Consider the following 13,741-nt stretch of genomic DNA (forward strand, 5'->3'; position numbering starts at 1 on the left):
AGGGTTAGGTTTTTTTGTTTGTTTTTTAAATTTCACAATGGGTGCTTTAGTGTTTAGGACCTTTAAACTCTTAATCCAATCCTGGTGATGTTAATTCTAGTAGAAACATTTTATAACTTTTAACATTAAAACCACCTGATGTTCATGTTCATCAGGTAATTACATTTATGTATTCTAAATTTCAACATGCTACAGCTACCAGATACATTCCCAACTCCTTCCAAGAAGCCATGAAAAGTTTTTCACATCTTACTTTCTTCATACACCAAAATAGCTCTTAAAGTTAATTATACTTAGAGTTAGGGTTCTGTGCCAAACACCCAATGTCTAAACATTAATTATTATTTTCTAAGTATTGAGAGTGCAGTATAAGCTGTCAAGTACATGTCAAAACCTGTTCCCTGCCCCAAGGCTTGCCATATAAATTACAAAAACAAATCAATTCAGACTACATACGACATCAAATTAAAAGCAAGGTTAAACTTGAAAGACACAAAGTTCAGAGATGTTTATGTAAATCCCTAAGAAATTACCCCTTGATTAGGCAAATAAATTACCATGTTATTTTTGTTTTAACCACAATTTGCTGGTTTGAGGGTAGAATTTTATATTTTTGTTTTAATCTTCTAACAATATCACTGTTCCAGGAAAGAACATTTAACTTAAGAAAAGAATACTACAATTGTAATACAGTTTCAGTTACTCTCTTTTGTTGCCCGAAATGAAAAAAAAACAGCTGCCTAAAACCCTTTGATATCTCCTAGATTCTCCTTAAGATTCTGAATGAACTAAAATACATCAAGTCATCGTAACAGAGTTTCCAAGATAGTAGCAAACTGCAAAGAGATTTTAATATTTATTTTTTCTTTCACTAAAAAATTGTGTCATCTGTTTAGCTCATATTGCTCGTCCTCTCTCCTTGACTTCCAGACATTATAACTCCAAAATCACAGGAGTGCAGCTGAGCAGACAACTTACTTATACAGCTCGATTCCTTAGTCACAGCTGATTGGACTAGGAGTAAGAACCTGACTCAGGTTGGACCAAACCCAGTCTCATCCCAAGAAGCATGGAATTGGAACTGAGGGATTAAACCTTTCTTTCAGTGGCTAGACCTAGAATGTGGAGGTGGGGGTGGGGCGGGGCTGAGGTGAGGGCATCCACTAGGATAAGAAGCATTTTACAGAGACAGTGAAGCACAAGTGCGGAGATGAGGTAGAAAGGGTGTCTATCAAAGGACAGTGTTTAGTCCTTGATTCTGTTTGCTGGCTTCATTCCTGCCCTTGCGACATTGATTCCCTCCTATAACTCTATATGCATGGAATAAACTCTGTCCTTTTTTGCTGTTGAGCCCCTTGATTCCTGTTATTTCCAACCAAACATTTTCACTCAACCTGGTCCCTCTGACATGGAATTAAGAGTTCCCTGTGTATACGAAGACATAAGTAAAGCCCGTGCCTAAATTATTGAAATGGTTGGTGGGTCTAAGACCTTTTGAAACACATGAAAAAAATCTTACATTGGTGAGCCTTTGGGTAAGGAAGCTTTGTTGAGTAGACTTCAATAAAGGAGCTATTTTTTGCAAGAATTTGGTAAATATCCTTGCCCAACATAACTTTATTTTCAATTAATCAAAAGCCTTAGGAAACGCTGAATTTAAAAGAATAAAAATTAAGATTTTTATTACGTTTTAAGAGTTCCACTGCTTAGTGTATTATATATAAAAACAAACTGGGCCTCTCCTAGGATACCTCTTATCAGCTTGTGTTCAAACAGGTCATACAAAGTAGCGCTGTTAGTACATACTCATATAGCCTAGAAAATAAACTAGACAGAACTTGGAAAAGAACCACCTGACTATTCTGATGAGGTAGGAGAATCTTAGAGATCTCCTAGATCACCATACAAAAATGTAGATGATATTATCTTCTGCCATAATTTTTTTTTAGCATCCAATGACAGTTATTGAACATCTAACATGGGCAGGCATCATGTTACTTTGTTTATTGCTATATCCTCTTCACTTAGCATAATCTTGGATGTAAAAGGCACACGGTAAAAATTTTAAGTGAGCAAATTAATATTAAAGGATGAATAAGAATCAATCCATGCTATCTGGTAAGTAGGAAATAATCTGTCAGATGACACAATGACTAAATGATCATTTAAAAACAACTCTCTTTTGTATACATTATATGAAGAATTTCATTGAATTGATAAAAGAGATATATCATAATATGTAAATGGACAGAAAATATAAATAGGTCACAGAAGGAAAAATAATTTTATTAATAAAACTAATAAAAATGTTGATCACCAGTAATGATCTAAGAAAAACAAGTTGAAAAATTATTTTGCCTAGCAATTAAAATTTTTTAATGTAGTGAAATATAGTTGGAAGAGGATATAGTAGAAAGTGTATACTCCTACAGTTCAATGGCAGAAAAAAATAATATATTTTTCATAGAAACTATCAATACTTATTTTCATGCAGTGATTAAAGTTCTGAGAAGTAATCCAAGGGTAGACACCAAAAGAAAGAAAAACATATAGATGAAAGTATTTATCATGACATGTTTTTTACATGCATTTAGGTGTTTAGAAAGGAAATGTTATTTATAATAATACAAAATCAAAATCAGCCAATGACAGGCGCATCATTAAGTAAATTATGGTACTTCACTCAATAGATAGTATGAAGATTTTTAAGAAGATAAATATGGAAAATATAGACAACATACTATTATAAAATATAACAACATTAATGGAAAAGAAGCTGAAAATAAAATCATTTTACACTATGACCACAGTCAAATAATAAATATATATCCATACACACAAGTCCTAGAAGTAAAATGAAAGAAGTTTGAGTAGTTGAAATGGTGCAAATGCTTTATATAGGATCTAGATGTAATTATAAGTTTACTTAGAATTATTAATATAATGTTTGAGTAATGAAAATAAAAATAAAATCAACCCCTTTTTCTGAATAAAAAAGTGAACTTTAGGAAAAAAGAACATGGGGAGTTTGGTCAACAACTTTCTTAAGCACCAAAACAATTCTGATATTTTCCACAATATATAAAATTGAAAATTCTTTGTGTAGCAATAGAAATTGAAATTATCTTTTGTAACAAAGTGAAGGGTTAACAGATAGATGAGAGTATGATATTTAAACAAAGGATTTCATTAAGTACTTCATTTTTAAAGTTATTTTATTGATTATGCTATTACAGTTGTCCCTATTTTTTGTCCTTTGCTCCCCCTCCACCCAGGACCCCCACTCCCTCAGGCAATCTGCACACCATTGTTCATATCCATTGGTCATGCATATAGGTTCTTTGGCTACTCCATTTCCTATATTGTACTTTATATCCCCATGACTATTGTGTAACTACATATTTGTACTTCTTAATCCCCTCACTTCTTCACCCATTCCTCCATACCCTCTTCCATCTGGCAACCACCAAAACATTCTCCGTATCCATAATTGTCTCTGCTCTTCTTGTTTGCATAGTTTGTTTTTTAGATTCAATTGTTGATAGATATGTATTTATTGCCATTTTATTGTTCATTATTTTGATTTTTTTTTTTAATTTCTTTTTTAGAGAGGGGAAAGGAGAGAGAAAGAGAGGGAGAGAAACATCAATGTGTGATTGCCTCTCACATGCCCCCTACTGTGTGGTTCCCAGTCACATGTGCCCTGACTGGGAATTGAATCAGAGACCCTTTGGTTCGCAGGCATTCAATCCACTGAGACATACCAGCCAGGGCTGATTTTCTTTTTCTTAAATAAGTCCCTTTAACATTTCATATAATAATGGTTTGGTGATGAGGAGCTCCTTTAGATTTTTCTTGTCTGGGAAGCTCTTTATCTGTCCTTCGATTCTAAATGATAACTTTGCTGGGTAGAGCAATTTGGCCATAGGTTCCTGCTTTTCATGACTGAATATTTCTTGCCAATCCCTTCTAGCCTGCAAAGTTTCTTTTGAGAAATCAGCTGATAGTCTTATGGGAACTCCCCTGTAGGTAACTAACTTCCCTTTTCTTGCTGCTTTTAAGATTTTCTCTTTATTTATAATCTTTGGCTTTTTAATTATGATGTGCCTCCCTGTGGGCCTCTTCGCATCCATCATAATTGGGACTTTCTGTGCTTCCTGGACTCACATGTCTATTTACTTCACCAAGTTAGGGAAGTTTTCTTTCATTATTTTTTCAAATAGATTTCCAATTTCTTGCTCTTTCTTTTTTTCTGGCACCCCTATGAGGCAAATGTTGGACCTTTTAAAGTGGTCTCAGAGGCTGTTTATACAATCCTCATTCTTCTGGATACTTTTTTTCCTTATTGTTCTCCATGGTTGTTTTTTGCTTCCTTATGTTCCAAATCACTGATTTGATTCTTGGCTTCATCCACTCTACTGTTTCCCTGTAAATTGTTCTTTATTTCAATTAATGAATCCTTCATTTCTGACTGCATATTTTTTTATGCTGTTAAGGTCCTCACAAAGTTCCTTGAGCATCCTTATAAACAGTGTTTTGAACTCTGCATAGATTGTTTATCTCCATTTCGTTTAGCTGTTTTTCTGGAGTTTCGATATGTTCTTTGTGAGGCATAAGCCAAAACAGCCATTCATATGGAAAAGTCTCTGTTAACAGCTTGGGTGGGCCTATAAGTTGGGCAGGATGGAGTCTCCGGGGATCTCCAGGGTGAGGCAAACAGTGTTATCCAGGTTGATGGAGTCTCAAATATGGCACCAGCCTGCTGGCTCTGTGGCTCTGTGGCTCAGTGGGGAGAGGATTCAGAAGAGGACATTGCCTCTGCCCACCTTTCTGTCTAGGAGAAAGCTGCCCCCAGCTCTCACCTTGATGCCAGGCACTTTAGTCCTCCCCGTATGCTGCTGGTGCCTTTCAAATTGCTACCCCAGTGCTGGAGAGCAGAGGGAATGAGTCTGAGTAAGTCTGTGTGTGGGTTCCTTAAAAGGAACTGCTTGGTACCCCAGAAGTTTCTTCCACTGACTCAATCCCTGCTGATTTTTGCAGACAGAAGTTGTGAGGACTTATCTTCCTGGCACTGAACCCTGGGCTTGGGGGCCTGGTGTGGGGCAGGGACTCCTTGTCCCTGACATAGCCCTCCTGAATTTTCATTCACCACACCTTGACGTGGGACCAGCCCATTGCACATCTCCACCCTCCAACCAGTCTGGATGGATGTGGTTTCTTTAATTCTGTAGTTGTCAGACTTCCATTCAACTCAATTTTTGACCGTTTTGGGTGATGGTTGTTCTATATTTCAGCTGCAATTTTGATGTGGTTGTGCAAGGAGATGGGTCATGTTTACCTCTGCCACCATCTTGACCAGAAGTCATCATTAAGTACTTCTTGATGAAAATGAGATAATAAATAGGCAATCCATTTATTTTTAATGTGTACTTTAATAAGTATAGAGTACATAAATAATTAGGTAAGCTTGTGGAGCTGATCAAGATACATAAATTATGAGATATGTGTCCATCTAAATTTCCTATGTAGTTTTCTTTTTTGTTTACAGAGTATTTATTAAAGTTCTTTAATATACAATTTCTCACTTGTCATTTTGGAAGTCCTTTATTGTAAAGACTATTCTTTTGTTTGATAACAAACAGAAGCCAGTGTCAGTGATTATCCTGGGCTTCCACATTGGATAAATTCAATTTCTTCTTGAGACATAGGCTTCTTTCTATATTTCGAAGGTAGTGTTTTTATTATTTGTGCAGTGCCTGGTGGGCCCTGATGCATCAGCCATTCTGGTGATTTACTTCCCTTAAAATGCTGTGAAATTGAAGAAGAGTGAGATGGTAGTCCTGCTGATCTTAAAACTTCTGGTACATTGGGTTTAGGATAATCTCTTCTGTTTGGGAAAGTTATTAATGGAGTATGTGGCTTGACTACCTGAATGACCATGCTAGAAGGCACCATCTTGCTGCCCATCATGAACTCCAAGAAGGCAATAGGCAATCTTTTCAAAATGACTTAGTCTGGCCCTGGCCTGTGTGGCTCAGTTCATCAAAGTGCTGTCCTGTAAACTGAAGGGTTGTGGGTTTGATCCTCAGTCAGGGCACATACCTAGGTTGTGGGTTTATAAGGGAGGCAACCAAACAATGTCTTCCTCCCTTTCTCTCTCTTCCTGTCTCTCTAAAAGCAATAAAAAAATGTCCTCTGGTGAGGATTAAAAATAAAAAAAAAGATTTAGTCTGAAACCTTTTAAAATTTCTCCTCCCATAAATGAGTAAATTCTAGGAAGACTATTTCAAAATGTGATAAAAATTCTGTTGCTTCAAAATGGACTGTCTACAACATTGAGCAAAGGCAGCCAAGCACAGATGGGTGCATGATTCTACTTACATAAAATCTTGAAGCTGGCAAATTTATGGTGTGTGTACTTTACCACCTGCAAATTATACCTCGATAATGAAGAAAAATGGTCTGTAATCAGATAAGATCATTTCACAGAAATGAAAATCAGATACAGACATGAAGAAGATTTCATTTTCCTTAAATTGCCTATTTGGAATGTAATGAAGCTTTTCTAAGTATTTTGAATAATCTGACCTTACCAAATTACCCTCAGTCAATGTGGGTGGTCATGAATGGAAGATGTTTATTTAATTAGTTATTATGGCTCACATTGGCCAGACTCAGTGTACATCTTTACAGCCATCGCTTCCACTCCTCTTCAAACAAGAGGTGGATTCTCTTTTCTAAAGAGTTATGTTATTTATTTATATGACAGACTCTTGAAGGAGTCTAATAAGACCATGTTAGTTGCACCCCAGAAATCCATGGCCAATACAGAGAGTGGGGGTGCACTGCATGCAGAGGGAACAATCATAAGATCCAGGCGGATCATACAGTGTATCCGACTGCAGAGTGGAACTTGACCCACTATTTCACATGTTCATATATTGGGTTACCATTCTTCCAAGATAAATTATTTTGGACGTTTTTACTTATGCATATTTAATACAAAAACTAAGACATTACTGATGCTGTAACATAGTGAGAGAATTTAATCACAGATCGGAAAGAGAGTGGACTAGGTAGTCATAGAAATCAGGAGTCACATTCCAGCTCTTTCCACTTTCTAAATATGTGACTGTGGAATAAGGATCTAGTTTTTCTAAACTCCAGTTTCTTCACCTGTGAAATGAGGTTTATAATACACTGTTATCTTAAGGATAGTAGAAAATATAGAGATGAGTGCCTGGAGCACTCAGCAAACAATGGTTGGTGGTGGTGATGGTTAAGTGTTAGCCACCCTCAGCACTTACGGCTGAATAGCTTTGTTCAAGTCCTATAGTTTTTTATTTATGAAAAAACCCCAAAACACCCACCTGTTAAGGAACAGCTTCTGAGGTTAAATTAATTTGCAAGCAGTCTATTTTTGTTTTTTCTTGACTTTCTATGTGGTCCTACTGAATTAAGTACTTTTAAATTACAGTTACTAGAAAATAAAAAAGGTCTATTCAATGGATACATATAACACACAAGGGTGAAAAAGCTAGAAATGGCCAATAGCACCAAGCACCCAATCCCAACCTCCATCTGAGTCCCAAGGCCGAAAATTCTCCTGGCCTGGTCAGTCATCCTGAGAGTAAATGAGGGTGGCAACCAACTTGAGGTTGCTGACCCCATTTGGGGCAGTGATTTCATTGCTCTAATTTTTAGACGTTCATCTTATTCTTGGGAAGTCAGGACAGGACAGATTTCAAACATTTAATCTAAACAAGCAAAACGTGGCCTCCCAGTGGCCTGGGACTACATTCTTCTAGTGCTCTGGCACCAGAGCATGGAAGGCTACTCGATCTCTCTCCCACAAGGGTTGTGGTGAAGCTAGGGTAGGGGCAGTTATCCTTTTTATATTTTATTGGCTCAAGATATCTTACTTAGGGAGAAGAAAATGGCAATACTGGAAATAAAAGTTGCCTGGCCAGGCTGGGCCAAGCTGTACAAAATGATTTGATTCACTGTATATTTTAAACTAAAACATTGTTGCTATCAGAACATAGAATAGTAGGGCCTGTATTTCTCTATTAAAAGGGGAAAAGAAAATCAAAACAACTCGGCATCAGAAAATTCTCAGCACAAGGCTGATCCCTGATTTTACCTCTTTTTCTCTGTACCAACCAAAATCTGATGATCTCAAATAGAACTTTACCCTGCTTCCCAGGACTGTTGTGAAAATTAAATAACAAAATTACTCTGTCAAGTGCAAAATGCCAAAAAAATATTAGTTCGGTTATTACATACAAGAAGGGAACTGGTATCACTCCAAGTTTGTGCTGGAGACAGCAACAATAAACTAAACAGACAGCTGACTAAATCTGCCAGACAGGAAGCAGTCTGACTCTTGAATACAGGCTGGATTCCCTTTCGCTGAGCTACACCTGCCAGACTGGAAGACCCTGGTGCTTTAGTCATGAATGAGCATGTCCTGTCCAGGGCCTTTGGCTCCACCCTGCAATGCTGGCCCAGGGCCGAGTCTGGGCTAACTTCCCCTCTAGCTTGCCTGGTACTGCCTTTCCGGTAACTCAGGACTTCAGCCAGAGTCTCAAGTTTTGCCTGACACAAGTGGCCTAATAATGAGAACACCCCTCCTCCATGTTAGAGAATTTCTGTTCCCTCCTCTTTCTTAGAAGTCACTCCTATTTCCACTCCTCTGTTTCTCATCTGCCCAAGGTCTCCAGAATGAGGTGTGCGAGATCAAGAAGCTGAGAAAAGGGCAGAGGAATATATTTGTCCTGTTGACTATTTCTCTCAATTGCGTCTCACCTGCTCCCCACTAGTACTAATTCTTTGCTAACTCCTTATTTCCAGTAGCTGGAACATAATAGACTCTTAATAACTACTTACTGAATGAAAGCAAACATCAAATAATGAATCAGCAAACACATGTTAAATGAAGCCTCAAGACTTTCCTGACCTCCCAACCCATCTCAAGCCTGCTCCTAAGGCCAAACACTAGGGCAGCCTAAGCTTGGTTTTCCAAATTGACTTTGATTTTAGTTCTTTATGCACAAAGGACCACTGTAAGTACATCTATTCTTTTGTTTTGTTTGAGTTTTGAGAGAAAAAAGAAACTGAAAAAGGGAAAAACCTCACTTCCCATCTGTTTCTCAGAAGGGATGGAATCAACGTGGCAATGTGTTTGTATGTGTGTGTGTGTTTCCCGGTGGCATGGAGAGATTGTAAGTTTGTGCTATTTTCTAGAGAATAGAAGAGATACCGTGTCTGGAAAGCACAGTTGCTGACAGTAGAGGCTGACTCACTCCTACCTAAGGTAGAAGGTAAATGGGGCACAGCTTTAAAATCCCACCACTCACTACCTTCAGAGGCCCTGAGGATCAGTGTTCAGTGTTCAGTGATGGAACACATACACTGATAGAGCACATTTAACATAAACCCAAGATGATATCAAGTAGACAAATATACATGTAAGCTGCTAGACATACGAAAGGATGTTCAACCTCACTACTCATCAGGGAAATGCAAATTAAAACCTTAATGCGATACCACCTCACACCTGTCAGAAAGGCTATCATCAATGAATCAACAAACAAAAGGAAACCCTCTTGCACTTAGTGGAATTATAAACTGATAAAGGTACTTGGGAAAACAGTATGGAGGTTCCTCAAATACAATTAAAACTAGAATTGATATGACCCATCAATTCCATTTCTGAGTATTTGTCTGAAGAAATCCAAAACACTAATTCAAAAAGATATATACACCTCTGTGTTCATTGCAGTATTATTTACAATAACAAGTATATGGAAGCATCCTATGTGTTCATCAATAGATGAATGGTAAAGAAATTGTGGTACATACAAAATATAAAAAGTCCAGTCATTGTTAATATAACAAGATAGTTTGCGTGACATTAATGTGACCTGGCAGCCAAGGAGAGTGGACTGGAATGCTCGTGCATGAACAATGATGATTTCACTGCACTAGACAGTTGGAGCGTTTGATGCCATTGAATGAGCATGTGTAGTGTGTGACAGTCACATTCAAAATGACTGAGTAGAGCAACGAATCTGCATCAAATTTTGCATTAAGCTTGAGCATTCCCCTGTGGAAACTATTCAGATGATTTAAAAGTCTGCAGCTGTGGGCAACTGGTGATTGGCAGCTTCATCACAACAACACGACTGCTCATGCATCACATCTTTTGCAGTTTTTTGGTGAAACATCAAATTGCTCAGGTGACTGAGCCCTGCTACAGACCAGATTTGGCTTTCTGTGACTTCTGGCTTTTCCTAAAACTAAAATCACCTTAGAAAGGGAAGAGATTTCAGACCATTGATGAGATTCAGGAAAATATGACAGGGCAGCTGATGGTGACTGGGAGAACTGTAGGAGGTCCCAAGGTGCCTACTTTGAAGAGGACTGAGGTGTCATTGTCCAATGTACAATGTATCTTGTATCTTGTATCTTCTTCAATAAATGTCTGTTTTTCATAATACATGGCTGGATACCTTCTGGACAGACCTTGTATATAATGGAATATTACCGGGGCATAAAAAAGAATGAAATCTTACCATTTGTGACAGCATGGATAGACATAGAGGGTATTATTCTTAGTGAAAGAAGCCAGACAGAGAATGATAAATACCATGTGATTTAACTTATATGTGGAATCTAAAAACCAAAGTAAGCAAACAAACTCATTGTTACAGAGAACAAAGTAATGGTTGCAGGTGGGACAGTAATTGGAGGAATGGGTGAAAAAAGTGAAAGGGATTAAGAAGTACAAATTGCCAGTTATAAAAAGAGTCATTTGGATGTAAAGTACGCAAAGGGAATATAGTCAATAGTCTTGTAATAACTATGCATGGTTTCAGGTGGGTACAAGTCTTACCAGACTGATCACTTTGTAAAATGTATAAATGTCTAATCACTATGCATCTGACACCAACATAGTATTGTATGTCAACTCTAATTAAAAATAAATTTTAAAAATAAAAAATAAATTTAACAAGTTTATAAGCTAAAAAAAATTACATGTAATTGGAATGCCAGAGGAGATGGGAGAATGGGGCAGAAGTATTTAAGAAATAATGGTTAAGGTTTTTCTTAATTTGAAGAAAGACAAATTTAGAGATACAAGATTGTAAATGAACACCAAACAGAATAAAAAATGTTCATGCTGGCCCTAGCCAGGTAGCTCAGTTAATTAAGAATGTCAATCTGATAAGACAAGGTTGTGGTTTTGATCCATGGTCAGGGCACATATAAAAATCAACCAATGAATGCATAAATAAAATGGAACAACCTAAAATTGATGTTTCTCCCTCTCTTTCCCTCTTCCTCTCTCTAAAAATCAATTTTTAAAAAAGTCCATACCAATGTATATCATCAAAGTCAAATTATTGAAAGCCAAAGAAAAAGCACAAATCTTGAAAGCAGCATGAGAAAACAACATATTGCATAGAGGGTAGGCTGAGAAGGCACGGGGTGAAGAAAACTAAGGGAGAATGATAGAACACAGGATATGATGGTTGGGGGCGGGGGATGGTCAGTGCAGGAAAGGAAAGCAGATGGAGATGAAATGCTTCCATGGCAAAAGCAGGTTACCAGCAACAGGCCTTAGAATCTAGCCTGAATTGCAGCAGAAATAGGGAAAGAGAAATGTGACATACCTAGTCCCCTGTCTTCCCAACCTTCTCATCCTACAGTAATTTCTAATCTTTAGACTTGACAGGTATGTCTACATGTCTTAAGTAGGACTTAGTTCCCCCAGGTATCTGATCTCCAGTTGGTGCCGGAGATCAAGAAGAAGTGGTGGACTTTGAGAAAAACTAAGAAGAGAGCTACAATTCCAAGGTTTGTCCTCTGAGAAGATGAAGTCAAAGAACTAGGACTTGGTATATGGACTAAGTATATGTATCACCTATGTGAATCATAAATATTGAAAGAATAGGATAGGATGGACAAACTGGCCTTAAAGTTTTTAACAAAACCCTGGAATATAGTTGCTCCAGCGCTTGGGATACTGTAGGCTCCTAGCTGTGTACAGGACACCAATTTCCATAGCAGGTTGTTGGCTTTTTGATTTTAGGAAGTCTTTAAAAATCTTTTCTTTATTTCTTTATAAACATTCTGTGCCACAAACCATTTTTGTCCCACCAAGGATTTGGCACCTCCTTCAAAAAGAGGACTCAGGGTAAATTGCACCAAGTCCAGAACCTAGAAACATAAATGACATTTATCAGACGATGGGAGGGAAACGCAGCCTGGCTCCCTATCAGAAATTTAAAAAAAAAAAAAAGTTTCACCTTACAGTCCAACTCTCTGGAGCACGATTTGGAGGCTGAGACTCGTAAGTATGGGCTCTAGGGGGGACTACCACCATTAAAGTGATGTCTGTGGCGAGAACGAGACCGTGTGCTCCCGAGCGCTATCCCTAGCGTGGCTGGTCTGTGTGCACACTGACTGGTCCCAGTAGATTAGGGGCCTCCTAGACTAATACAAAGGGGTCAGGCCTCTGTGTGTCACTGAAGGGCAGGACCTGCTTGTCAGATGTTGGTCAAGTCCTAATCGAAGCGTTGGGAAAAACGCTGAGTGTGAGAGCGGGAAAAGCCTGTTTGCCATCATGGCTGTCGGCTACGCTCCTCCCGTGAGCTGACCGGCCAGTTCAGATAGGCCTGGGCTTTGGAGCCCTCCCCCTCGGGCTAGCCTTGCTACCCACACCCACCCTAACAGGTAAGGCATGGAAGGACGCCTTGGGATCATTTGATATGCACCGAGCTCTCCTTTACCAACATAAGTCACCGGGATGTGAGTTGCGAACACCGAACCAGCCCCCACTCTGCCTCTAAAATCCAACAGAAATCTTGTTGGGTTTTATCCCCATTCGTTATAACCTCTGACTCCTCTTCCAACCCCAATAACCGAAAGCCTTCCTCTTAGAGTGCTGTGACCAGGGCAAGACCTCCATGTAGGTGGTGATAGGAGTTGAAACGACGCAGTCTTTGGTGAGAGACCGGGCGCTGCCAGGCGGCTGTGGGGCGGGGGAGAACGCGCAGCTCCTGCAGGGCTGCGGGTTGTGGTTTCGGGAGAGATGATGGTGCTCCCACCGCCCAGTGAGAGTTGGGGTGGGGGATGCTCTCCCGTGTGGACGGGGGTAGGGGCGCCCCTGCCTTGCAGGCCTTTTTCTGTGTGTATTATGGAGGCAGGTGAGGAATGCTGGATGGGTGACACTGGGCAGGTACGGTTAGCTTTTCTGGGGTACCTGGGGAAGGCCCGGGGGCCTGTAACTGGCCCAGGAGCAAGGGTGGGAAGCCTCCACCCCCCAGCACCGGGTGACTCCCCCACGCCCAGGGTCTCGGGCTCCCAGGTCGGCAAAGAAGCATCAGTGCGTGGGAAGGCACCCCAGAGAGCCCCAGCCCGAGTGCAGCAGGGCCATGCCGGATGCCTGGCCCTTCCCAAACCCTCGGGGTCTCTTGCGGCAGGAAACGCACCACCCAACCTCGACTTGTCACCTCGGGGAGGTGGAGCCAGGTGGGTCGTCGCAGCTCCATGACGGGCTGCTTGGTACGGGCTTCCAAGGGAGAGCGGAGCGCTTGTACCAGGTTCAAAGAGTCGGGGGCCCCGGGGCTCTGAGGGTGAGAAGCCGCGCTCCATCCAATTTCGCGTTCTCGAGAGTGAGGAGTCGGTGCCCGGTAGCGAGCGGGCGGGCCGGCCGGCAGTCAGCTGCCAGGCC

The 13,741-nt window shown here is 39.9% G+C and overlaps 1 protein-coding gene across 1 annotated transcript; it reads right to left on the reverse strand.

Moving 5' to 3' along the window:
• Nucleotides 1–5,658: 5,658 nt before the first annotated feature.
• LOC129064609 (alpha-ketoglutarate dehydrogenase component 4-like) lies at nucleotides 5,659–5,970 on the reverse strand. The gene has a single exon (XM_054565750.1). It carries the CDS (start codon nucleotides 5,968–5,970, stop codon nucleotides 5,659–5,661), a length of 312 nt encoding a protein of 103 aa, XP_054421725.1.
• Between the last annotated feature and the right edge of the window lie 7,771 nt (nucleotides 5,971–13,741).

The sequence above is a fragment of the Pteronotus mesoamericanus genome, unplaced genomic scaffold (assembly GCF_021234165.1).
Source record: "Pteronotus mesoamericanus isolate MK-2021 breed Mesoamerican mustached bat unplaced genomic scaffold, CSHL_Meso_final contig_101, whole genome shotgun sequence".
In the NCBI taxonomy this organism is placed as follows: domain Eukaryota; kingdom Metazoa; phylum Chordata; class Mammalia; order Chiroptera; family Mormoopidae; genus Pteronotus; species Pteronotus mesoamericanus.

What these genes read in the sequence shown, in the direction of transcription:
- LOC129064609 (XM_054565750.1), bottom strand. Translation starts at nt 5,970, where the DNA reads ATGATGGGCAGCAAGATGGTGCCTTCTAGCATGGTCATTCAGGTAGTC.